Source organism: Tympanuchus pallidicinctus, unplaced genomic scaffold (genome assembly GCF_026119805.1).
Source record: "Tympanuchus pallidicinctus isolate F22 unplaced genomic scaffold, pur_lepc_1.0 scaffold9, whole genome shotgun sequence".
NCBI lineage: Eukaryota > Metazoa > Chordata > Aves > Galliformes > Phasianidae > Tympanuchus > Tympanuchus pallidicinctus.
In genome coordinates this window covers 6,744,802-6,771,123 of record NW_026294813.1, presented here as the reverse complement: position 1 = coordinate 6,771,123, position 26,322 = coordinate 6,744,802, and the positions used below count along the sequence as shown (strand labels likewise).

The window sequence follows — 26,322 nt, the reverse complement described above, 5'->3', positions numbered from 1 at the left end:
GGTCTTAAAAGTCACAATAACAGTAACAGTGTGTGAATGTTTTGGAGTTTTTTTAAATTAATTAATTTATCTTTTAGAAGTGTGGCAGTTCTATAGTCAGTTTAAGCTTGCACCAGTAACTATTGAAATTGCAGTGAATGTTGTATGGCTGGTTCTGAAGTGGTTAAGAAGCAGACCTGAATGGAAAACCACAGGCTTTTATTTTTCATCAGTATTCTGTAGGTTGCTCCAAAAGTAGTGCCTCCTACTTATTTCCATGGAAACTACAGCAGATACAGAACACGAAATGACACAGTTTGATAGAGCAAATTCTCAGCTGCTGAAATGCTTTTCAATATAGTCACTAACAGTTGCTATACATTCTCAACGGCAAGATATAGAAAATCATTCTTGCACAATACCTATATTAATATATATCACATAGGTGCCATCTGAGCATTTTATTTGAACTATATTTAAAAAAAAAAACAATGAAATGATCTCTGGGCATATACTTCGATAACAAAGTAAGTACTATATTTTCTCATTCTTTTAAGAGACTAGGTTATATGATAACTTTAATTTTGTTTTCAGATGAGAGCTCTACTAGAGATGCTGACATTTTTCCTTCTTCTCCTGAAATTGAAAGAGGATCCACCCTGAAACTATTCTGTGTTCTTGGAAAACATTATACACCTCACAGGAACGCAAGCCACATCATCTGGAAATTGAATCGTGAATTAATTGCTCAGGAAAATTATAATATCGTCAATGAGACTGTATCTAGTATAACTATCAATAATTTCACTCACAACAAAGCACATGTGAAGTGCTTCATTAAGTACTTAGGGAAGGAACAACTTCTGGTTCACACTGAAGTTAAATCTGGATGTAAGTAGAAATACGGGGCAACTAATTTTAACATTTTTGAATAACTTCAAGAAATATTTTTAAAACAACTCCCCTCCCCTCCCCTGCCCTCCTTGTGGCATTGCAAGTCACTTATCTTCATTATCTCCTTTTTTTTTCTAAACTAAAGCATGAAATTTCTGGCAAACCTTATTCATGCAAGTCCATAACCTCTCTGACCCAGTGTTTGGCCAGTTGAATCAATGCAAGCTTTCTCTTTTGTTTCTCATATCTAGCTTAGCCAACTTTAGATTTCTCCAGGGATGTTTTACTTTCTAATCTAGTGCTCCTAAAGCATTATAGTCTCATCTGGAGAAGACTGAAGGGTAAATTAAATACTGTTTTTTCTAATTTATTGAACAGGTTAAGTCCAGGCTATGCTAACATCTGCATGGAGATCCTTTTCTAGTAAAGAATAAATGCAGAGAAGTAAATTTCTGGAATAAAGAACAGCAGAAAGTATTGCCTGTTTTCAAAGTTGAGTGTATCTTAAGCACGTTAGCAAAAGGGATATCTTTTGAAGAGCTATGTTAAATAGAATAGAAATGTATTATTTCAGAGAGAGAGCTTCTTATAGAGTTCATAGAACTCTCTTTTCAGCTAATTTATTGGAGATCTTTGTCTTCACTCCCATTTCTTCTGTTGAATGAAGAAGACTAGCTTCAACACAGATATCAAGAAGGTGTTGCATTTTTTTTTAATGAATGGCTTCAGACTATAAAGATTGCATTCCTTTGTGCTATCTTGCTTGGAAGAGTGGGAGTCTGGAATTAGAGGGGTCTTTTCAGAGTTGTATTCATACATTTCTTGGGAAGTTAACTTTCTGAGGTCATGAGGACTTTTCAGATCAGCAGTTTTGATTGGATATGTGGTAATGGGAAGGAACTAAGTGGAACTGTGTCTTTCAGAGGATGCCCTCTTTTTGTGAACTTTTAAATTGTTTCTTTGTGTTTCTGTTGCTAACTGGACTGGCATTTAGCTGTAGGTGTTTCACAGAGGTTATACTTAGAGGTTCAGGCTGAAGTGCATATTCATTTGATGTAAGTTTCTGTAATGTGTTAGTAGAAAAATTCTTTCAGACCCACTTAATTATGTACTTCTGAGAAGTAGCTGGGGCAAATTGCCTGGCTTTAGTTGGGAAGGAGAGTGGTCTTGGTTTTGTGAAGGGTTTTGAAGGCAATAAGAAATTCGTAAATTAAGTTCTATTGCAAGTCATGTAGTGGTTTAGTGTAATCAGCCTGCCTACCAACATTTGAAGTTTTATATTAAAATAATATAATATAATATAATATATGAGAAATTTTTTTCCTTTGTCATTGTAGTTCCACCAGGCACACCAAGAAATATTTCCTGCATTTACGATGTTGATATTAAGCTTACCTGTAACTGGACTTCAGGAAGAGAAACAAATCTTGCAACAAGTTATACTCTTTACAGAAAAATGTAAGTATAGAATGTGCCAGGAACTGGAGTGCCGGGGTGAGACCACTAGTCGTGTGTCATCATTCTTCCCACCCCCCCATTTCCTGACTTTTGTTTAAAGTAAACTGAGAAGCATAGAAACATCATGTAGTTCAGAAGCATTTCTTAATGCAGTTAATTTTGAGTTGGTAATGGTTGAAAAAACTTACTACTTGATACCGTTTTGGTTCTCTGTGTGTAAGTAATGAGCATTTTCAACCTAATACTCAGTAGACGTAGAAATGTTTACGTCAGAACTTAAAATCATTTGTTTCCTCAAGGTAACATTACTAATTAGAGAAAAGTTGAGTAAGCCTAAGTAGAAACATCAGCTTTTAGGGTATCCCACTGGTGAAGTAGAATGGAAATTCTTTGTGCTTTTAGCTATCCTCACTTTGGGTGAGGAAAGAAGGTGTATCCTTTCTCCGCTTTAAACAATTTCCTTGTTAAAACCATTGAATTCTCTGTTATTTTGTCTAGTGGTAGCAAGTACAGTTGTTTGTAATCATGTGTTACACTTAGAGATATTTTAAGGCTTACTAAATAGCAGTTTTCAAGGTGCTCTTCTTACTGGTAGCATTTTGTGCAATACAGTTATTACAAGCCAAGCCTTTCATCTCAATTGTTTTATAGATGCTGAAAATTTGCGTAATTTACTCGTTTGCTTACCAAAATATGCTTGGTATCTAGCAGCATCTATTGCAGGCTTGGCACGTTAAAATGACAATTACTATGTTGTAAAGGTATCCTGAGCATTAAAAAAATATGTACAATTGATAACTGTTTATCTTTTCTAGTGATAAATTTGTAATTTCAAGGAAAAGTGCTGGGGAGAAGGAAGAAAAAAAAAAGCAGAACTGTGCAAATATAATGATGAGCCATTTGACAGTTTAATCTGGGAGTCTTTGAAGTCATAATGTTTTAATGATTGAAGGAAGAGTTGTCCTTCTTGGATTGCTTACACGCAGGGATTTGCATTTACAAATATCACAGAATCACAGGGATGGGAGGGGACCTGGAAAGATCATCCAGCCCAATCCCCCTGCTGGAGCAGGAGCACCTGGATCAGGTCACACAGGAATGCATGCAGGTGGGTTCTGAATGTCTCCAGAGAAGGAGACCCCGCAACCTCTCTGGGCAGCCTGCTCCAGCGTCCTGTTGCCCTCACCATGAAGAAGGTTTTTCTCATATTTATGTGGAACCTCCTTTGTTCCAGCAATCTCACACTTTTTTATGTTTTTATGACTTCATTATAAGAGCGTAAGTATTTGCTTCATTCAATTTCAGTTAAGTATTGTTTAAAAGGTTACTTTTTCACAAATTACTGTGACAACATGAAGTCAGAGTTGTTTCAAGGCAGATCTCAGATGCAGTTTTGAATGTGCCAGCAGATTTCATCTCAAACATACTTGTTAGTCTGTTTTTTAGAGTAATACTGCTTGTTTCTGTTTGTGTTTAGTCAAACCTTTAGATAGTATGCTGGTATGAGTAATTTTCTGAAATTTTCTTGACAATTGGAAGGAGTTTTTACTTCATGTGAGATATGTTCTTTTAGTAAGTTATGCAAACATGTATACCTTTTTAATGAAGTGATAAGGGAGGAAAAAGTCTGTAACTTTATTTCATTTTAGGCTTGGCATTTAAGTCTTTCACCTTTGTTTCTGGTTTACTACTTCCAAATTTATTACTGCTTTTGGTGTTACTATGTTTGGTCACTTAACTGATTATGTAAAACCAAAAACTGATGACAGCTATTGAATGAAAATATCGGTACTGTTCCTTCCTGTATCTGCACATATTCTTCTTTATCCGCATAATGAATTGAATTGCAGAACCATTTCTTGTAAAATCTAACTACTGATTTTTTATGGGTCTTCCATATGACTACAAAGCACTTGTACAAGGGAGCAGACATCTATGGATGGAAACAGTTATTCCTGTTATGGAGAGGAGGATTGCTTCCTTTTCAAGCAGATATAGGCTGGGTGGGAAATGGCTTAAGAACAGCTTTGAGGAGAAGGTTTTGGGAGTGTTGGTTGGTGGAAGATTCAACATGAGCCATATCCTGGGTTGCAAGTATAGAAGTATGTCCAACAGGTCAAAAGAGGTGATTCTTCCCCTCTGCTCTCATGGGACCCCACTTGGAATACTGCATCCAGTTCTGGGGCCCCGAGCACAAGAAGGACATGGAGCTGGTGGAGCAGGTGCAGAGGAGGTCCATAATGATCAGAAGTCTGGGGCATCTCCCCTATGAGGACAGACTGAGAGTTGTGGGGCTTTTCAGCCTGGAGAATAGAAGGCTCTGGGTGGACCTTTTTGCGGCCTTACAGTCAGAGAATCATAGAATCATAGAATCACCAAGGTTGGAAAAGACCTAAAAGATCACCCAGTCCAACCGTTCACCTATTCCCAATAGCTCCTACTAAACCATGTCCCTCAACACAACATCCAGCCTTCCCTTGAACACCCCCAGGGTCGGTGACACCACCACCTCCCTGGGCATCCATTCCAGTGCCTGACCACCCTTTCTGAAAAGTAATACTTCCTGATGTCCAGCCTGAATCTCCCCTGCCGTAGCTTGAAGCCATTCCCCCTGGTCCTATCACTAATGACACGAGAGAAGAGGCCGACCCCCAGCTCACTACAGCCTCCCTTCAGGAAGTTATAGAGAGCAATGAGGTCTCCCCTGAGCCTCCTCTTCTCCAGGCTGAACATTCCCAGCTCCTTCAGCCTCTCCTCATATGGCCTGTGTTCCAGACCCCTCACCAGCTTTGTTGCCCTCCTTTGAACACGTTCCAGGGCCTCAATATCTTTCTTGCAGTGAGGGGCCCAAAACTGGACACAGCACTCGAGGTGCGGCCTCACCAGTGCTGAGTACAGGGGGACAATCACTGCCCTGCTCCTGCTGGCAACACCGTTCCTGATGCAGGCCAGGATGCCATTGGCCTTCTTGGCCACCTGGGCACACTGCTGGCTCACGTTCAGCTGAGCATCAATCAATACCCCCAGGTCCATTTCCTCTATGCAGTCCTCCAGCCACTCCACCCCAAGCCTGTAGCGTCGCCTGGGGTTGTTGTGGCCAAAGTGCAGGACCCGGCATTTGGCCTTGTTGAAACTCATCCCATTGGCTTCAGCCCAGCTCTCCAGCCTGTCCAGATCCCTCTGTAGGGCCTCGCTACCCCCAGGCAGATCCACACTTCCAGCCAACTTGGTGTCATCTGCGAATTTACTGAGGGTGCACTCGATACCCTCATCGAGGTCATCAATAAAGATATTGAAGAGGACAGGCCCCAGCACCGACCCCTGGGGAACACCACTCACGACCGGTCGCCAGCTGGATTTGACTCCATTCACCACCACTCTCTGTGCCCGGCCCTCCAGCCAGCTCCTTACCCAGCCAAGAGTGTACCCATCCAAGCCTCTGGCTGCCAGCCTTTGCAGGAGAATGCTGTGGGAGACAGTGTCAAAGGCTTTGCTGAAGTCTAGGTAGACCACATCAACAGCCTTTAGTACCTGAAGTACCTGAAGACAGCCTACAGGAAAGCTGAGGAGAGACTTTTTATAAGGGCATGTAGTGACAGGACAAGGAGAAATGGTTTTAAACTGGAAGAGGGTAGATTTAGATTAAATATTAGGAGGAAATTCTTTACTGAGAGGGTGGTAAGACACAGGAAGAGATTGCCCAGTGAGGTTGTGAATGCTCCCTCCCTGGAAGCATTCAAGGCCAGGCTGGATGGGGCTTTAACCAACCTTATCTAGAGAGAGATGTCCCTGCCTGTAGCAGGAGTGTTGGAACTAGATGATCTTAAAAGTCCTTTCCAACATAAACCAGTCTGTGGTTCCTTTTACAGCGCTGCAAGCTTACGCTGTCTTAAAAGTATTCATTAAATACCTATCTGAAACTGTTTTTTGAGTTACACCAAGGATGTGCATAACTGGGGCATAATATGAAGTCTTTAATACAGCTCTCAAATATAAATTTTCATTTGTAGAATTTCTGTGTTGCTAGGTAAAATGAAGCAATTTTTGTTAGCCTTATTCCGCTTACTTGAAAGCACATGCTGAAAAATCAGGAAAATGTGTCAAATTTCAGTTACCTTCTTTGAAATCGGCAGCGGTACAATTCGGCTTTTCTTTACGCTGTGTTGAAAAGGTGTGGTTATCTCTTTGCAGTGTGGGATGTGTTTTAAGCTGTATCTGCATACATATTTTTATAAAAGCTCTTAAGTGGACTTGTTTGGTTATTTCACTGCTTTGATTCTTACCTAAAATAATAATAACATGCGAATTAAGTAATTTTTACTTTTTGTTGCTACTCACTGAAAGTTGTCTTACTAATATGATCTCTGTGGGCTATTCATATGCCTTATTTCTTGTTTTCATAGAGTGAGTGCAGAAACAGTGCAGTTATGAAACAGTATTTCTTGCACAAATGTATCACCTAAGGAAGTTTTCCTGGGTAAAGAAATTGTGCAACTTTGAAAACATAGAAGTAATAATTAAATCCTAACCTAACAATCAGTGAGGGTTATTATAAGAAAATGTTCTGGTGTATAACTCCTGTTATTTCTCCTGTTTTTCAATTTTTAGTATGAGTGTACAAGGTCCAATTATGCAGGAGATGAAGATCTCTGTCTGCCGAAGCAAAACTGAGTCATGTTCATTTCATTACCCAAATATTCCATTTGGTGATAATCTTTGTTTTCAAGTGAAAGCTGAAAATGTTTTGGGTGAAGCTTCATCGGATTGTGTTCCTATAAATATGGAAGAAATAGGTAATTAAAAAAGAGTTAAATAAAAACAGAAACAAAATATATGTTGAACTAATGGCATCTTCCCCATTTATTTTTCTTTCTCTGTAAATACAGCTTCGAGAATCCTGAACAAATTGTGTAAAGTAAGTTAGTTTTAGTAGAATAAAACTCTATGAAAAAAAAAATATTTCCATTATAAAGTTTTGAAATAATTCTTTAGATTTCAGTTAGTTTTGTATTGGTTTTCTTTTGAATGAGCAACTCATTTCAATTGGTAGTTAAAATTCGTAGAACAATAGAATATCTAAAGTTGGAAGATACCCAACTGGATCATTGAATCCAAGTCCTGACTCCACACTTGACTGTCTAAAAGATTAAACTGTGAGATTGCAAAGTGTCTGAAATGAATGACATCTGGTGTTTAATACAATGCTTAATTCCTTTTAATTTTCTGAAAATTTGGATGCTTCCTGTTTAGTCAAATGAATCTCCCCATATGTTTTAGCTGATTGTCTTTCTATGTAAAATTCTTTGAACTGTTAGGAAAAGACAGCAAATTTTAGCAATTTGTATTCATAATACAGAATACCTGGAACATCTAACTCCAGGAATATTTTAGCTGATGTCTGCAATAAGGCAAAAATTACTGAAGCATTTTTTAATCTATGAGTAAAGGCAATATACTAAAATTCTTTCCTACAATAACTGGTACGTGAACTGTTTGTGTTTTTGAGTAGTACTAGGTGTCAGTAGAGTGTCTGGCTGTAAATGAATGGTGATATTGTCAAATCGCCAGATCTGCCTCTCGTTTATTCTACTATTCTACTTTCTGGTTAGGAATGTAAAAAAAAACACGCGTTCTGCAGGTCTCGGGAGTTGTAGTACTATTTTGGCTCCCTCTTCTTCTGTACTGCTTTCTCCTTTACTCATTCTGGTGTATGTATTCAAGATTTTGATCTCAGTAGAGTGAAGTCAGCATTGTCACTCTTTCCTGCATAATGTACATCCCTCTAAATACTTTCTTCAGTGTGAGCGACAGGCTGCTGTGATGCGTTGGATTTGGTGGCTCTCTACGAGGTGTTGGTGGAAAGAGTGGGTCTAGGATGAGTCCCAGTTATAAGGCTTGCCCTGAGCTGGATTTTGTGGAATATAAACAACTAAACTACAATGATGTTATTTTTCTGCTCAAATCCTGTGTGTCAGATTCAGCTCCTCAGTGATTTTCAGGCATGAAACAGCTGCTTGTACCACACGTAGCACACAGGAAGTTATGTGAAGTACAAGTTTTAGCTGTGGTAAAGAAATGTCAAGAAGAGCCAGTCCTAGAGTCAGTGTTAAGAACTCAAGAGGCTTAACAGTGCTGTTTCAGAGGAAACTACTGTAATTCTTTTATTTGTGTATTTTTGATGCAGCATTTCATCGGCTCTCCAGCCTTGTGTGCCTTTATGCCTTTTGTTCAGATTTGCTGTGGGTCCATGTTGCTTTCCACATCCTATGTATCAGTCTTCTCTCTTTTGTGTTTATCTGTCATTTTGTCATTGTCTTCTTCACATTGCTCTTGCCCTGAAATCCTTTGTGACAGAATTATTTCCCCATGTGCATTTAGAAATTGACCTTAGCAACTGAGCACCAGTTCTTTCCTTTTCCTGCTGTTGTCTGTGAGAAGAGATTCTGGTATCTTCAGCACTGATACAGGTGGGAGAAACCTGTACATCTGTTTGAGAGTGATTTTGTTAGCTTCAATTACACGTACAATCTCTTATAAATAATTTCCCATATATAGAGTTATGTCTATATAAAATGCACCATCATGTGAATTCTCTGCTGGACTGTATGTAATTGGGATAGTAGTTAAACTTCTTGGAAAACACATAGACCAGTTCTGATATTTATATATGCTTTTTCTTTTGTTTCTCCATTCTAGAGAGATTTCAACCTCCTGAAATACTTTCATTAAAAAAATATGCTGGTATAAAGCAGTTGCTTACAGTAACCTGGAAGATACCTGAGAAAAGTACACGCTTACTGGATGTAAAATGCCAGATTCGATACAGAAACTTGTATTTGAACTCATCGGTAAGCTGCTCTTGTTCTCTTTTGAATGTGGGCTCTGTAACTAATTTCATAATGCTATAAAAGGCTGACTATAAAAAAGATAAGAAGCAATTGGAAATGTGTACATACAATGTGTAAAAAAACATGTGTTTTAATGAGCTAAAAAAAAAAACAAACAGCCTGTCTAAAACCTTATTAAATTTGGAATGGAAAACAGTAAGATTGTGAATGGAATCATCACTTTCATACTGAGAAGCATGAAATAAGCCATCTGAAATAAGACAAAGTCTAAATAATATTGTTTTTTCCTACAGCCGTCCTTCATTCAAGTGTCAGAAAGACAGACTAAGAAAAATAACCTACTTATTTTCTATCTTGCAAAATCTGTACTTTGGTATGCTTGAAAATTAATATATAAATTAGTTCATCTTAATCTGATTCATCTACTATGGTTGGAAGTAAATGTTGTTTTCATTACCAGAATACAAAGCAAAAATGACATCTTGACTAGTTGTGTGTAACAGGCCATTCCTTTGCCATTCACAGAAATACCAGAAGTACAGTATGTATCAAAATATGTACTGACCAAAAGGAAAATTCGTCCTAGACAATAAAACAACGAACTGAATGCATACCTAATTAACCTCCACTAAAATAACAAGCTTTTATCATCATTTCCAATTGCTTCTTATCTTTTTTTTTACACATTGTATGTTCAATACTGGCAAAGAATAGAAAAAATCATCAGTGTAACTAACAGAAGTTCTTGGAGCTTGAAAGAAGCTCCTGACGCTAACATGTGTTTTAATTAGCATCTTAGCTGTTGGTCTTAGGATATAATTTCCTGAATGAACCGATGGACAGAATAGTTTTGGTTTATGGTGTATATTAGAAAGTTTATTTAAAAGATCTGTTCAGTATGTTCAGGTGATCATTGCCTCATAAAGGATGTTTCCAGCTGTATCCAGGCTATTATGGTGATATTTAGCTCTAGCAATACTCAGTTGCTTCCTAGTTGTTAGGAACTACAGCTACCCAGCACCACCTCAAGTTCTAGCACAGCTGCCCTAGAACTTCTTGAGAGCTGCACGTGATTCAAGTCACATGTCAGTCAATTCTGATCTACTTTAGGCTAAAGTTTTTCAGTAACCAGAGTTTTATGGAAAGAATGAAGATACTACACAAAAATTGAAATAAAAACCAAGTGATTTTGAGTTTTGCAGGAGATGTGCAAAAGGTCGAAACTTCTTCATGAGTATTTTAAAGCCAGGTCATGTGTCTGCATCCAATTTTATAGCTAACCATTTTTGTTTATGCATCAATTTCAGGAAATTGACACTGTTATGGTGGCTTCTGGAGAAGAGATATCAACACATAATCTCACAGGTCTATGGGACTCCACAGAGTATTTGGTTGCCATTCGGTGTATTAGTGTTGAATCAAAACTCTGGAGTGACTGGTGTAAAGAGGAAACAGCAAGTACAGAAGAGAAAGGTAGGCCAACTATATAGTGTTTTCTTTTTTTGTTCGTTTGTTTTTCTTGAGGGTATACTTTGGAGCATTGTGAGTTAATAATAGAAAATTATTTTCAGCTAATCAATCTATTGAATTTATAATTCTGTTATTTAACCAGTACTAATGTGCATTTTAAATAAATACAGAAGAGGAAAGTAGAAAGAATGAAAGTAGAAGAAATGTATTTTGTAGAAATGTAGATTTAGAAGAAATGTAAATTTAATGGTTACATAGAATAAAATAACTAATAAGTAGAAAAAATAAATTGCCAGCTGTAGAACATGTTGTGGTTTAACCCTGGTAGGCAGAGTTAAACCTGCACCACACAGCTGATCACTCACTTACCCTGTATCAGAGAGGGGGAGAGAATTGGAAAGGTAAGAGCAAGGCAGCTCAAGGGTTGACATTAAGACAATTTACTAAGTAAAGCCAAAGTTTTAGCAAAGCAAGCAAAACAACACAAAGAGATCATTCACAACTTCCCATCTTCTAGGACAGCAGGGCTCATAATGCATAACAGTTACTTGGGAATCATGAAAACATAGAATCTTACAATATTCTGAGTTGGCAAGGAACCCACAAAGATATCACTTCCTGTGCATGAGCGCGGGAGAAAGTGAGCAGACTCACAAATACTACCAGTTAGATCAAGATAAAACAATATACAGAGGTGCACAATCATCAGTTTTAATGAGAATTGACATATTACAATTATCCCCCATATAATATTGTCACTCTAACACTTAGAATCTGTCTTAAGCCATGCGGCTAACTTAAGGAACTGAGATAAATCTCACAATTACTTAACAACTTTATGACTTAGCAATTTTGTAAGAGGTACGAGTTTTAAGAAGCCAAACCAATTCTTGCAGTTACTTAATAATTTTGTAAGAGAAAAAAAGTGAAAAGAGAAAACTGAGGAAAATGGAGAAAGAATGAGAGTTAAAGAGAGATAGGAAAAGATTGATCACCAGTCTGTTTTGAAGGTCTGTTCTGAGCTGGCAGTGGAGAAGGGATGCAGGGGATGGGGAGGGACTGAGCAACGTCCAGAGGTTGGTCTCAAACTGGCAAACAGCAATGATGACCATGAAGATGACAACATGGGGCCCCTCAAGCATCCTTTAATGTGTGCTAGGTTAACCAGGACCACCCAATTCCTACACCTCAGAGCATTTTCCAGCAGCTTAGGACCATGACCACTGCCCTGAGGACTCCGTTCTAGGCCTGACCTCCCTCTGCTGAAGAACCTTTTCTTAACACCAAACCTGATCCTCCCTTGATGCAGCTCTACGCTTTTCTTGTCACTGTCTCCAGAAAGCAGAGCTCAGTGCTGCTCTCTGCAACCTCTGAGGAGCTGCAGCTGCTATGAAGCCTCCCCATAGCTCCTCTTCTATGGGCTGAACAAACCCTGAGGCCTCAGCTGCTCCTCATGCATCTTCTCCTCTAGACCCTTCTCCTTCTCTGTGGTCCTTCCTTGGAGATTGTCTGATAGCTTTGTCTCATATCATGGTGCTGAAACCTGTGCGCTGTACTCAAGGTGAGTGAGGACAGATGCCATCATTCTGAGCATCCGCTCCTTTGTTTCCTCTCTAGATTTTTTTGCTGAGCACAATGTCATATGGTATGAGGCATCCCTTTGACCAGTTATAACAACAGATTTCAGGAATTTTGTTGTTGTTTTTAATAGCTCCTTCAGAAAAAGTGGACTTGTGGAGAGTAATTGAGTCTTCAACCCCATCTGGAAACAGATCCGTGTATCTTATGTGGAAGGTAAATACACTCTTTTGTTGCCATCAGAAAAACAAACGAACAACAACACCCTTCCTGAACCAAAGTAGAAGTGGAAAGGCTTTGATTTAGTGAGGGCTAGATTAATAGAGCTTTGTTGTAAATGCAGAAGAAGAGGTTTTCGTTGTGTTCAGATCACTAGAAAATCTGATTGAAAATCCTTGCAACTGATATTAAATAATGCAGTTTACTAATGCTGTGTTTAAATTCACATTTAAATTCAATAGTCTTTTAGTAAAATTAAATATTTATGTAATGAAATTACTGAAACAAATGACTAGGTTTATGTTGTAGTTTTCTCTAATGCTGCAGTGTAATTTTTGGATTTTCTGGTGATTTCAGGTACAGTTTTGTAAGATAACTTTTGATAGATGTTTTTAAGAACTACTCTCTTGTGATTTCCTAATGTATCTTCTTAGAGCAAAATATCACTATAAAATATGTCAAAGGAAAAATTATCAGTATCTTTCTGGTAATAAAACATGCTAATTGTTTCTAGAGATGCTGTTTTGAAGTAGTGAGATGTTCTAAGAAACCTGTATTGAGAAGCAAGATGATGAACTGCTTGTGAGCTAGCATATATTTGCATTCTAATAACTGAAACATTCCCCTAACTACCCTTTGCCATATTTTTTTAACATGAGTATTTTTTATTTATAGAGATTCTATATTCTTTAATAAGAATATAATTTTGATTATGAAGATAACACTGTGAAAAATTTACTAATACATTCTTTTAATAGCTGTTAAGCAACTTGCCACCCCGTGGGAGAATTCTAGGCTACAAAATACAGTATTTTCCAGAAAATAATGCTGCACTTCAAATGACAAACTTCACTTCTGATAAGAAAATTACTTTATTTTTAAATGAAGAGGCATATATAATATCTCTTACTGCCTATAATTCTGCTGGAAATTCTCCTGCAGCTATTTTGAGGATTCCATCCACTGATGAAAAATGTAAGATTTTTTAATATTGCAATATATTTTTCTCATTACAAGCAAATGATATTCTTGAAATCTGCATAAGTTCTATTGTAGTGGAAGCAAAATCGTGCTAAGGACTTTTGTCTTTGAACCATATGTAGAGCCATATTATACGTAAGACTATGTAGTCTCTTAACTTTTACTGGAACAGTAACGTTTCTTTGGTTGTATTTTGCTGTCAGGTACCATGTTTCTTGTGCAGAATATTATTGTTGGGACTTTTGTTTTAATGTATCATTGTTAAAATACCAGCATTTTCTGATGCATTGTTATTTCTGTTGTGTTACTTTATTTTTGTTCAAATCCTGAATCTCCCAAATACATTTACAGCATCATCAAATTATACCTAGACCATAGAATTGGTTACCTCAGGGCATTATTGCACCATGTTTGATGTTATTCCCATTTTAATAGAAGTCCCTAACAGAAGTGTAGAGAGAAACATGCTTGTTTTATATACACCTCATTCTGCGCTTATGCTTAATCAGGTATCTTTGTTAGCCTTGTATTGCAATATCCTGCAAACTACTTGTGGTCTGGGAGAAAGGTTGCAGTTGGCCCACTGGTGAATCACTTCTCCTACATCAGTTGTAGAAGTGCTTCTCTGGAATTGCACAATTAAATTCCAGTCTAATCAGAAAAATTTGATATGCAGACATGTTGTCATCATGTCCTGGAGATTGCTGACTACTCCTCTGTCCACTTCCATATCCTTCAGTAAACATTTCTGGTTTTTTTCCATGCTGTGTTTCTTCTTTCTATATACTCATATTTTAACTTTGTATTGCCAGGTCTTTTTTTTCCCCTTCTGCTTTCCTCACTTAAGTTTTCAGTCAGATTTCCATTAATTTTTCTACAGGCTGATAGTCTGCTTTTGCTTCACTGTCACTTAACAGTCCTGCTGACTTTCTTTACTTGTTTTCCTATTGCCATTTGATTCCCCAACGAAAACTTGCTTATCTGCACTAACTGTAATCAATGAGCTGTGAAATTTAGATCCTATTAGAGAAGGGCTCTTTGATTCTGTGTAAATTTCTTTATGTCCTGTCTTGATTATTTTTTTGGTCCCTCCCTCTTTTTCAATGTTATAGTTCTTATATGCTTCATTTTAAGGTATTTTTGATATATGTGCATGTAGTTGTAAAGTCAGTTTTTCTTAACCTTGGCTAAGTGATCTCAGATTGCTGTGACTGAATTATTCTTGTGCAAACAGTTTCTAGAAAGATAGAATTGATGACATTCTGTTACATTTTTAGCTTCTCAAATGATTGAAGCAGTGAGAATCTTCACAACAGAGGAAGAAGTGATTGTGGAATGGACAGTCTCTAAACCAGAAGTAACCGAGTATGTAGTTGAGTGGTATGAGGAAATGGAGACAGATCCTTTTAGTAGGTCATGGCAGTATATATCAAATTCTACAAAGTGGAAACCTAACAAAAGTACGTTCATTTACAAGTTACAGCTGTAATAATGGACACAAATATGTATGCTTCTATGTACGTATAGATACTTACGTGTATTTATTTGGATGAAGACAAGAAAGAACAATGAGGTTGAATTTGCAAGCAGCTATTTTTATTGAAATTAACATTATTGTTCTGCTTTTTGTCAAGTGAATCCCTTTCATGTATGTGTTAATGTGTGCTTGAAAAAAAAAAAAAAAAGTGAAAGAACAGAACATCTAACTTTCATTGGCTTTTAAATAAGTTAACAGGAATTGGTCATCTGCTTTCATATTGCCTCTGAGAGTTTCACTCTTGATCCTGAACCAGACTTCTGTACTTCAAGCCGTATCACATTAGGCACATAAAGCATAGGAACACTGATATTTGAAAGATAGCAATCCAATATTGAAGGATTTGATTTCTTGCAGATTTACACAGACAAAATAATAACAGCCTTATTTTATGCTTTACTGAAATTGCTGCATGTTGTTCAACAGTAATTTTATCCCTCAAATTTTGACACAAGATTGTCTTTGTTCCTGTGTAAATTAGGCTACAGATGCCACATTTTCACTGTCTTCTGACCTGTGACAGATGCACACTAGATCTAGCAGAATAATCTAGAGCAAAAATACTGAACTCAGAGATGGGAAAAGACAGTGTTTTCATGTGTTTTAGAGAGCAAAAGAATTTCAAAGAGAATTTTACTTCAAAATAAACAAGTGGAGTGATTGGTCAACCTCTTTGTAAGGTGACAGCTGGTGGCAGCTTCAAACCTAAGAAAGGTAGCAGTGACAATCCAGTAATAAATAAGTTATTAAGTTAAATAAGTTAAAATAAAGTTTAAAATAAAGTTAAAAATAAGTTAAATAAATAAGTTATTGCTTACTCATTTCTGAGGATTAGAGCTCACAAAGCTCTCCAGAGGAGGCAATCTGCAAATAGAGATACTTCCATTGCAGCTGCCATCCCTTAAATGAGAGGAGGGATGGAGCCAAGACCCACCCCTTCTAGTTGTACAGGTGAATTGCTTCCACTTGGCTCTCAGGGCTGGCTGTGTTCCTTCACCAGGTGTTCAATCACTGGTTCAGGCCGTGGCCTAACAGCTCCCATATGCTGTCTTAAGTATCTTATAATCACCTTTGTATTATGACCTAAGGTATTCATCAGAGGTTTCAGTGGCCTTATGATGTACTGACAAAACTGTGGCAAACCGTGAATGTTAATATCAGAGTGAGTGTGTTGTTACTGTGTGCTGTCTGTAGGTAATGACAGGCATCTTTCCTTTGTTTTTATTTTACAAACACAGGAGCAATTGTAAAAATGTTTGAATTAGTACATGATATATCTTGAATGTGACTTGGATTCTTATTTCTTTAGTTCTCCACTAGTGAACTTAAATTTAATAAACTTGAAAGTTGCTTTTGTTCATGTAAGGATCCTTCTGAGTTCTACATCTAGCAAGAAGAATTCCTGAAGTCTTCAGGAAGGAAGTACACTTCATTTTTCTAAAGTAAAAAGGAACACCTAGTTTGTTAATGAGTGCTTACCTTGCTTCTGAAATGTGTCTTACTGGCACAGATGACACTGCTGTATATAGTGTTTCTATATATGAAGCTAAGCTATAGTAAAACAAATTAAACAACAGTTTCCTCAAAATAAAGTTCAAGAGCAGTACACATTTAGAACAAATTGACTTGACTCTTTACTCTTGACACTTATGCTGAAAATTGTGCTATTCTACAAATTACTGTAAGGAATAAATTGAACTTACAGGTGTTCTTAATTAACAAAGCGTCTTCCTCCTTGGCATAACTGGGACATCGTGGTTACCTTGAGACAAGTTACACTAGAAAAGTAGTGTACTTTGTCTGTTCAAGCCTAATTCTCTTATTTGTGGAATTCTTTTACAGATAACATGTGGGCCATCCTCATTTGTGTTGGGCTGTGATAAGTGTAAGAGACTGAAAAAGCAGTGGAAAGCTGATATATGGGTTTGTCTATAGAGTCATACTGAGTTTGAGGAGTGGCACAGGAAACCCCTAAGCTTCTCATAAAACCACAAATGAGTCCTCCCTGAGTTGATGAGTTATTTTAAGTAGAGAGGTGCATCCTGCTGATTACTTGGCATAACATAATTTCCTGAGACTTGAACTATGTTTTGAAGACTATAAAAGTCCAGTGCAGAGATCTCGTTTGTACGGTTGTGCTGTGAGTCAGGATGCATAGAGGTAGATCTACAGTCAGCACAACTGGATGATCAATGCACAGTTATGAGCTGGGGCTCAAAAAACAAAGCTCTTCTGCAGAGCAGCAAACCTAACTTATGAAATTGAAAATGTTCCTGAAATGATCATTTTATAATGATGATGTGAAAATAAAAATTTCTGCCAAAAATCTCAAACTATTAGGGATGAGTAAGTGGCTTCATATATGGAAACTATATAAAGCTGAAGAATAATTACTTGTTCAATCTATTTCCTGTGAAAAATGATTCAGAATGTTGCTGATCTTACAAAATAGAATTTTTTCTGTTAAATGTTGTAAGGAATACTTGAAATAATAAATATATTCTGTACTTGCAAAACTTATATACGCATTTACTATCCACCTAGGAAGACACCATGATTGAGTCTCCTTTAGTTGTGTGTTATGTGCGTTATGTGCATGTTATACCTATGCAAATATTCCTTTTTTTTCTTTACAGAAAACTTCAAATCATTTGTATGCTACAACATGTCAGTGTATCCCATTGATGGAAATAAAGTAGCAGCTCCATATTCCATACAAACTTATATTCAAGAAAAAAGTATGTATTTAAAACCAATAATGTGAAAAGTAGTCTCTCTCTTAGGGTGTATTTTATTTATGAAATTTGGTACTGGTGTTACTGAAGGAGAGAAGTGGATGATGAGGAAAATAGTACAGTGCTGCATGAATCCACTAATTCATTGTAAATTTTATGTACTGTATACAGAGTACATGGAAAGAGTACAGCTACAAACATGGAACAGTTGTGGGTTTCTCTTAAATGTTGCAGCTGCATTTAGATATATATTTTGGCTTTGTTTCAGTGATGCAAATGACTGTGCTACTTGTGCTTGTGAATGAGGCATTCTTCTCACAGATTAAAATAATAGTTTGAAAATCATGCTTATTGTTAGGTTTTATATTGTAATAGTGTATGTGATGTCCTGCATATAAAAGAAAGATAAGCAATGACATTTGTAGCTGAATAGAAACGCAGATGAAACTGTGTGTGTGTGTGTGAAAATTTTTTTTATTAGTAGAAGTTTAATATATGAATACGATGTTGTGAGGACAGAGCCTGTTAGCGGTCTTGAGATATATGGATGCAGTAAGGCTAAGAAATGTGCAAAGATCAAAATAGACATGGGGATATATTATCAGAAGTAAACATTGGGAAGAGTGGGAAAAGTTAGGGGCTGTATCAGAGCACTCATAAGACATTTACATTAGGTAGTGTTATGGGTATGAGTGAAATAGCATGTGGATAATATTGACAGGTAGACTAACTCACTTCTTTTTCTAATTTACAATGTTCTGGTGCAGAGCCATCAGAAGGCCCTGTGGCTGATACGGGTTTCCCAGGCAAAAATGAAGTTACAATAAAATGGAATGAGATTTCAAAAGATAAAAGAAATGGCTTTATCAACAACTACACAATATTTTATAAACCTGAAGGTGGAAAAGAATTGAGTAAGTATACATCAAACGTCAAAGCTTTTGACTGGGTTATGACAATCTGCTCTCTGTAGTTAATAGCAAACTTTGTTCTTGTATGTCATAAATGTGTCTGAAAATACTGATATTAAATATGGCTTACATAAAGCTTACTATTTTTAGATTTAACTGAAACAAGTAAGTATGCTAGTGAACATTCCTACTTTTAGTACTGCATGTGTAGTCTTGTTCTGTTTCTTTATCAGTTTTGAACTTATTTTGTACAGCACTGCTTGATGTTAATAATTAAAAAAATTTTTTTTTACTGCTAATGTACTACCCTTGGTGGTGCAGCCAGTTGTGTTAAGCACTTTGTCCTTTGTGCTTCATTGAGGGTCCATCGTATGCAAATATGATGGATCTCAGCGTTAATTTGGTCAGAGTGTGGTAACATTATCATTCCTTTTCTCTTTCGGAGAGCAGGATGGATAGCAGCTCATATGTTAGAGAGTTTTTGCAGCTTGTTCTCCATAATGTAAATAAATAAATAAATAAATAAATGAAATTTTTGCAAGGTTATGCCAAATCAGAAACTATTATTTGCTGTATACTTGTATACTTGTAGTTTTCCACTCTTGCATAAGTACTAGTCTTTCTTCATTTTAAATGTGTCTGCGATGACATATCTGAAGCCAGTTAAAGAAATCACAACAACTGGTAGAGGAGATAAAGTGCAAATGGAATACATTAATGAGGCGTCGATCCTGTGCAAATTCATGGATTTAAAGTTCATGAGATTTCAGTGAGTTTGTAAGTTCCATACACGTCCTTGGAAGGATTCCTTCTGGAACAGTATGGTGGAATTTTTTTATTAGAACTATTTTTATAATAAAAGCAAAATAGTAAATGATAGTCACAGAGCTAAAATAAGCTGCCAAGAAAATTTTCCTTCAGACATATTTTTTTAGATTAATTTCTTCAAATGTGCTTAATGTTCTGTGGTTGATACAGCTTTCCTGCTATGCAGGCTGCCAGCATAACTTTTTGATTATATTCTTGGTTTCACGTATCATGAGTAGTATCCATGCAAGTTTTCAATATAATTCTGTTTGAGAGTTATACCAATAATTTCTGTAAAATCTTTTATGAGAAGTGTTTATGTGACCTAATTTTCTTCTTCCTGCTTGGTTTATTAAGAGTACTGTTGTATCACTAGATATTTTAGAAACAGTTCTTTTCCTTCTTTGCTTCAGACATTGCTGTTAGCAGATACCTAACATAATATTTTTTTAAATAACCTCAAACTAATAAATCTTGGCATGTCTTCAATTGCTTCTGGTTAACCAGTTCAGAGCCAAGGCACAAGCATTTGACAGTTTGTAAATTAGAAAGAAGCTGTGACAGTTTCTGTCAGATTGAGCCTTCAATGTACAATTATTCTTGCCATGTTAATTTCTGAATGAGTTATGCCATATTAGTTACTGAATGTTTTGTGTGGGGTCATTCTCCCACACGCAGCTGTAACCAAAGCATAATGTGTAAGGCATTGGAAAGCTTCTCATGTGAAACAGACCATGTCTATTCTAGGGATTCAGATTAGCTTCTTAAAAAAACAGATGTAAATAGCAGCTCATGTAAGTTAATTTTGAAAGGCAAAACCTGGCTATAATGTTGTTTCTTTTAGGCTTTTCTGTTGTCACATTCGTTTGTCACATCTGAAAATAGAACTCTGAGTATGTGCCAAGGTGATCTCACTGATGGCTTTTTAACTCCAGGACTTCATTTTCCCCATCTTCATTTAGGGGAAACGTACTTTGTTTATTCTCAGGATATATTGCAACATATCTGTTACCTCAGTGGTTCTTAATTTGACTGAGTAACAATATACTGGCAAAGACTAAATTCACCAGAAAATGTTTTAATTCCATGTTATGAATGTATTCTTTATCAGTTCGTAGACATAAAATGTTAGGATATGTGCCCTGTCTAAAATACTTCTAATGTAAAACATACCCATATTAATTCCAGTAATTGACAATGGAAAATTTGCTAATTTCCTCTGATTTTAGGGGAGGTGGTATCCAGGGCCAGTAGATTGCATTCTTTTGGATGATTGGTGTCTAGCTGCGTTGTTAGAAATATAGTCAAATTTTATGAGCTGCAGAAGCACAAATTTTAGCAGCTGTTTTAAAGTTTTAATTTCTTAGCCTGGATTCCAGAGCTTATGGAAATGGAAAAAATTGCTGTTTTGTGTGTTTACTGACATAAATATTTTCCTTAAAAGATGAAACAGTGAACTCCGATGTGCTACAATACACGCTGAAGTCATTACAGGCTAATACGCAATACACGGTCTATATCATGGCAAGCAACAGAGCTGGTGGAACCAGTGGAGAGCCAAAAACATTCAAGACTTTAAAATTCAGTAAGTAGTTTTCCAGGTTAGTCTCTGCTATTTTGAAAGCAGTTTTGGGGGTAATAAATGTAGGATTCTTTTTGTTTAGATGTTTGTTAGAGTAACTTATTAAATGGATATTAAAGCAAGTAAAAATGATTGACATGAGCTGAATTTAACTTGATTTCACTGGAAATCTTTACAGACTTAAACTTTGAGACAAGTAAAAAAGCCACAGGTTTTTCTTTTTGCTGTCAATAAAACTGTGGAATGCTATAATTTTTTGTGGGATCAACATGTTATTTCTATGCCATCAGTTATGGGATAGAATGTCTCACAGTTGATTAGAAAGTAGATATTTCCATCCAAGATACTAGGTTTAGAATGACTATGCACTGAGTAACTTTTTTACTGTGGGGGTTAATAAGATGATTGCAAGCAGAAAATCAGATGCTTTCACGGTATGAGATGTGAAGCTAATTTTATTTTCTGCCTGCTAAATTCTGCTACTTTGCCACTCACATACAAGATAGGTTAGGCTGTGCTGAATTCTGATCGCTGTTGCTGTCTGTACCTGCCTCTGGTAGGTACTTGGAAGCGAGCTCAGAAATCTGTATAGTATGTTTCAGTCAGTAGAATAACTGTATTTTAAGCATATTTAAAACCCATGTCTGGCACTGTATGTAAAATTTATCCAGTAGTAACAAGTGGCAGTGTCACTATACAGTGGTTTTTGGCTACTCGAAAACATCAAGTACCCAGAAACGTATTAGGCTTTTCATCCTGGATGGCAGTCAGTGGTTGGCACTCGCACAGGACTAAACAACCTGATTCTGATCTCTGTGTTGGACAGGGTGAGCTGGTCCACTCAAGGCTGGATTATTGTGTAATGCTATTTTGTTTTTTCTTCTTTTTCTGTCTTAGTAGTTGGAGGAAAAATGCTCAACTTTTCACACATTGTACTGTGGGTACTATTCAGTATTCTGAGTAATTTTGATTAATTTTGGCAAAGCTCTTTACAGTGCTGCTAACCAGGTGACTTTGATGTAGAAAATCAGCTGTTTTGTTGAATACAGGAAGAAATGATAACCATCTGTTTTTTCCTCTAAAGATAAAGAAGATGTTATTTTCATTGCTCTACCAGTTGGATTAAGCATGTTGTTTCTGGTAGGCCTTTGGATAACCTGCATTATGAAAAAACAGCTGTAAGTACATTTTTTGTCTTCTAAATTTGAATCTAGTCAATATATTTTAAATTATAAAAAGGAAGTTTTTATTTATTTTCAAAATGCTTCCGTGTTGGTTTTCATACCAGTGTCAAATTAGGAAAGTATAGCTGGCAGATGGAGTAACAAATAACTGAGCTTACAGATTATCTTGTAACACCAGTTAATATGCTATAGACCAAAAGTAAATATTAATTTCAGAAAGTGCATTTAAAAAACAAAAAGAGAGAGAGAGATGGATTTGGTGCTCTGTATCAGTCTATGGAAAATGTTATATGCTAGTTGCAGTTGTGTGGTCTCTCAGGTGAGAAAAGTATAATTTAATTCATGTGTTGAAATAATAATGCTTAAGAAAGCCTCCCATGCACTCAATATATGTCTTGCAAGCACACCACTAAAACACATTTTACTTAAGCTGTATTGCTGATCTTAGCTATGCTAGTATTACTTTGGTTAGTTTATATATACTTTCCTTGCACTGTAAATAAACTAAAAAAATTGATCATGTGAAAGCATTTGTATGCTTGATCCATGGATTTGAATCCATATTTATATATGATCTGTAATTCGTTTTTTCTACTGTCAGAGAAGCCCACAGCCAGATTTCAGATTTCTCAGAAGTCAGGGATACAATATCCCAGAGATGGCTGTGAGGATTTGCTAAGGTTAAAAATGTGTTTTTCTTTAGCCTGAAGAATGACTTGGTTGTTTGGACAAAGCTTAATAACAAGCTTAACAGTAACAACTCTTTTGGAAGGTTTTAAGATATGAAAACTTCTAAAGAGATGTAAGTTGGTAGATAGATAAACATAGTATGTAGTTATAAGTACAGCTGATGTGATAACTGCGATTTCCAGCAGTTTCACATCTTCATCTGCATTGTTTATTCTGATTTTTCATAAAAGAAAGAAACTACACTTTTATCCCATGCTTTGAGATGTAATTTAGAGTTCATATTCTGCTGTGGGTCAAGTTGTGATGTGAAAAGTCAAGCTCTGGCCAAGTTTTGATTCACTTAAACATAATATGAATTAACTATTTTCTTTCTTGTCTACGACTCCGTGCTGTCATGGACTATAAGGTACTGCTTCACTTAAAGCTGTTCTAAATCTGCTGTTAAAATAAGAACTCAGTGTTGCTTTTGTGTGGTATATTGCTTTGGACACTGTCAGTAGATTGTAATTTAGTTGATTTGGAATTTTTTTCTGAAGAATACCAGAAACAAAACCACAACAGTTTTTGTATATGGCCTTGTTTTGGGATGTTATTATTTAGCGTGTTGTATGATCAGAAAATTGGCTGCTGTGCATTAACCATTAATTCTGCGGTCTCTGTAGATTTAAAAAAATCTATTTTTTTCAACATTGACTAAACATCCTTTTTAATGACAGGTTTAAAAAGGTTTGCTGGCCTGATGTCCCCAATCCTGCAGAGAGCGTTGCAGTGCAGTGGCCTGTTGACGCAGCTATGGTAACACATGTGGTTTTATTTATTAAAGAGGGGATCAAATGTGCAGAAGACAAGCACTTGTGACAGTTGTTTTCTAACTATAATCATTGACTGGAATCTCCACATCTTCATATTTCCTCCATTCTCCACTTTATATTTGAATGGAGTTGATCAAGATTCAATAGCAAGTGTAATCTATGAATTTTAAATTTTGTCCATACACTAGTTGGTTAGAGTGGGAAACAGTGTATGTTCGTTCAGAGCATGAAGTGAAGGTATTTAGCAAATGGATAGAATAACATTGTCTTTTTTTTAAATACTCATTCACATTTAACTGCATGTGCTGTGATGCACTTAAACGAGCAATATTTCATATATTATATAGTCTTCTGATAATTTATCTATCTCTATGTAACTTTCAAATTCATACCTTTATACTGACAGAATAATTCATTTTCAAAGGGAGTGGCATGTGAGGACAAAAACAAAGGCCTGGAAAACATCAGTGTTTTGGAAGATTGTTTTCCTGAAGAAGAACATGAAGGATCACTACTAATGGATTGTGAAAAATGTGTTTCTGGAAGTACTGACATTAATACAAATGAGGCACAGAATATCTCTGAGTACAAATTAACTCTGCTAAATAGTGAGGGAAAGATACTCAACAACGAAGAACAGGAAGTTGCTAAGCACCTTTCACCATCCATGCCTTACATAATCACTGATCAAGATTTCAAAAGTCAAATACATTCAGCTTTGATAGCATCCAAGAAGCTTCAACCCATCAAAATGCTGGAGGATGATTTATGTGATACCCAACAGATCTCAATTAAAAATGAAGAAAATGATAATGAAGAAGTTTTAAACAGAGAAGGTTTCAGTGGAAAAAGCCTGTTCAATCCATACCTTAGAAATTCTGTTAAAACAAGAGAATTTCTTGTTTCTGAGAATTTCTCAGAACACAGCAAGAATGAACCCAAAAGCCAGGCAACTTTTTTACCTGGACTTCGACAAAATGTTGTAGGACAATCCTATATAACATTGGACATGGTTGGGCTGGCAACCGCTCATTAGCAGAGGAAATAATTCCTTGTGAAGTCCCAGCCTGGTAGCACTGCTTTTGTATGTGTTTCCTGGGTGGTCGTGGTTACCTCCTATGAGATTACCCTATTCCCTTCAACAGCTGTGTGGTAATGAATGTACTGTATTTATTCCTGTGAAGCTTCACTTTCAGAGTTGCTGGGGATTTTTTATTTTTTTATTTTTTTATTTACCACAGAAATGTATCAGTAGTAAGGCAAAGGACGTAGCTTTTCTTAGTTCTTCGTTTTGATTTTCCCTTTGAGAACACCAAGCAGTGCAGGTAGCTTGCTGCTTTCCCCCTCGGCAACCAGTTCAGATAGATGAGCACTGCTGGGGCAGTGTGCACAAACTTGAACAGAGCCAACATCTCCCAAATTTTTCCTTAAGTTACATGAAGTAAAACAACTTTACTGTTTTTTTCCCATGCTTATTTTGGATCTAGTTTTTATGTGTACTGTTTTCCCATCTCACAGGTAGTTGGTAATCATCTTTGTGCATTCTGCCTCTCAGATCAGCAGTTTGGCTCATGGTAGCCATATCTTTAATGAGAGGATATGTCATGTACATGCTATTGACCTGTCTGCGCTTTGGAAAAGGGAGGTTTGTGTTGGCTTCCTGCTTCCTTCCTTTTCTCTCATTTTCAGTCATTCACTGTATTTTGTGCTTCTTTGGCGCTGCTTTTTTTAGCTGTTTACTGCATGATATCTTCTTACCTTCTTGCTACTGTGCCTTTAATTTCTCCTAGTTTAAAACTGTTCTTCTCAGTTGAAGCTGTGGTATTATGAGCTGGGAAAAAAAAAAAAAAAAAAAGCTAAATTAAACATTCAGTTGTTTAGAATTAACATTTAGCCCCCCAGAATGTCAAATTCTACAAATGGAAATCCCCCAGACATTAACAGATTAACCAATTACAGACAAAAGTCTCATGCTACATGACCATTAAAATCCCCTAAATAAGAAAAAAAAATGCACTATTAATGAATTCATGGGAGAGAAGGAAGCATTCCTGTGGATGCACCTCCACAGACGGTGTGGTTGCTGCTGAACAGCTGATTTGGATGCATAGGCAAATGGTCTGCTCTGGCTCTGGCTACTTAATGTTTCTCTTGCCACAGTGTATATTTCATTACAAATGCTATGTTATACTTTAATATTCCTAGAAAGTGATATAAGCATATCTGTTATAAACAGATTTCTCTTTTTGAGATTGTTGATGACTTCCTGAGATAGATGAGATAGATGTTCCAACTTCTGATCATGAGCGGGAACTTGTTCAGAAGAGCTGAATTTTCTACCCAAGTTTGATATCTATCCAAGTTTGATATTGAATGTGACAAAGCCTGAATCTGAGCACAGTGTATGTAAGGGACTCGCAGGTTCTGTTCCTGTGCCTCAGCAAATGGGTTCATGTCACCTATGTACAGTTACTTCAATCCTGCTTCCATTTGCATGTTCCATCCTGTAGGCTTTGTGTTTGTATACAGCTTTGAGATTTAACAGCATAAGATGTGTTCTAGATACAACCCACCCTGTTGATGCTAGTAATCTCTCAGGACAGGCAGGAAGGACTTGAGACCTTACCATCATTTGGT

At 36.6% G+C, this 26,322-nt stretch overlaps 1 protein-coding gene across 1 annotated transcript in view; it reads left to right on the top strand.

Moving 5' to 3' along the window:
* The window catches only part of IL31RA (interleukin 31 receptor A), a 35,546-nt gene extending 9,849 nt beyond the window's left edge, over positions 1–25,697 (top strand). Inside the window, exons 3-16 of the mRNA XM_052670434.1 lie at positions 574–870; positions 2,211–2,331; positions 6,940–7,124; positions 9,028–9,179; positions 10,487–10,652; positions 12,361–12,443; positions 13,205–13,421; positions 14,705–14,887; positions 17,601–17,702; positions 18,467–18,613; positions 20,862–21,002; positions 22,084–22,177; positions 23,590–23,668; positions 24,110–25,697. Coding sequence (XP_052526394.1) covers positions 574–870; positions 2,211–2,331; positions 6,940–7,124; positions 9,028–9,179; positions 10,487–10,652; positions 12,361–12,443; positions 13,205–13,421; positions 14,705–14,887; positions 17,601–17,702; positions 18,467–18,613; positions 20,862–21,002; positions 22,084–22,177; positions 23,590–23,668; positions 24,110–24,721 — 2,579 coding nt within the window. The 3' untranslated portion in view covers positions 24,722–25,697. The remainder of the gene's footprint in view (positions 1–573; positions 871–2,210; positions 2,332–6,939; positions 7,125–9,027; positions 9,180–10,486; positions 10,653–12,360; positions 12,444–13,204; positions 13,422–14,704; positions 14,888–17,600; positions 17,703–18,466; positions 18,614–20,861; positions 21,003–22,083; positions 22,178–23,589; positions 23,669–24,109) is intronic.
* Positions 25,698–26,322: the final 625 nt, after the last annotated feature.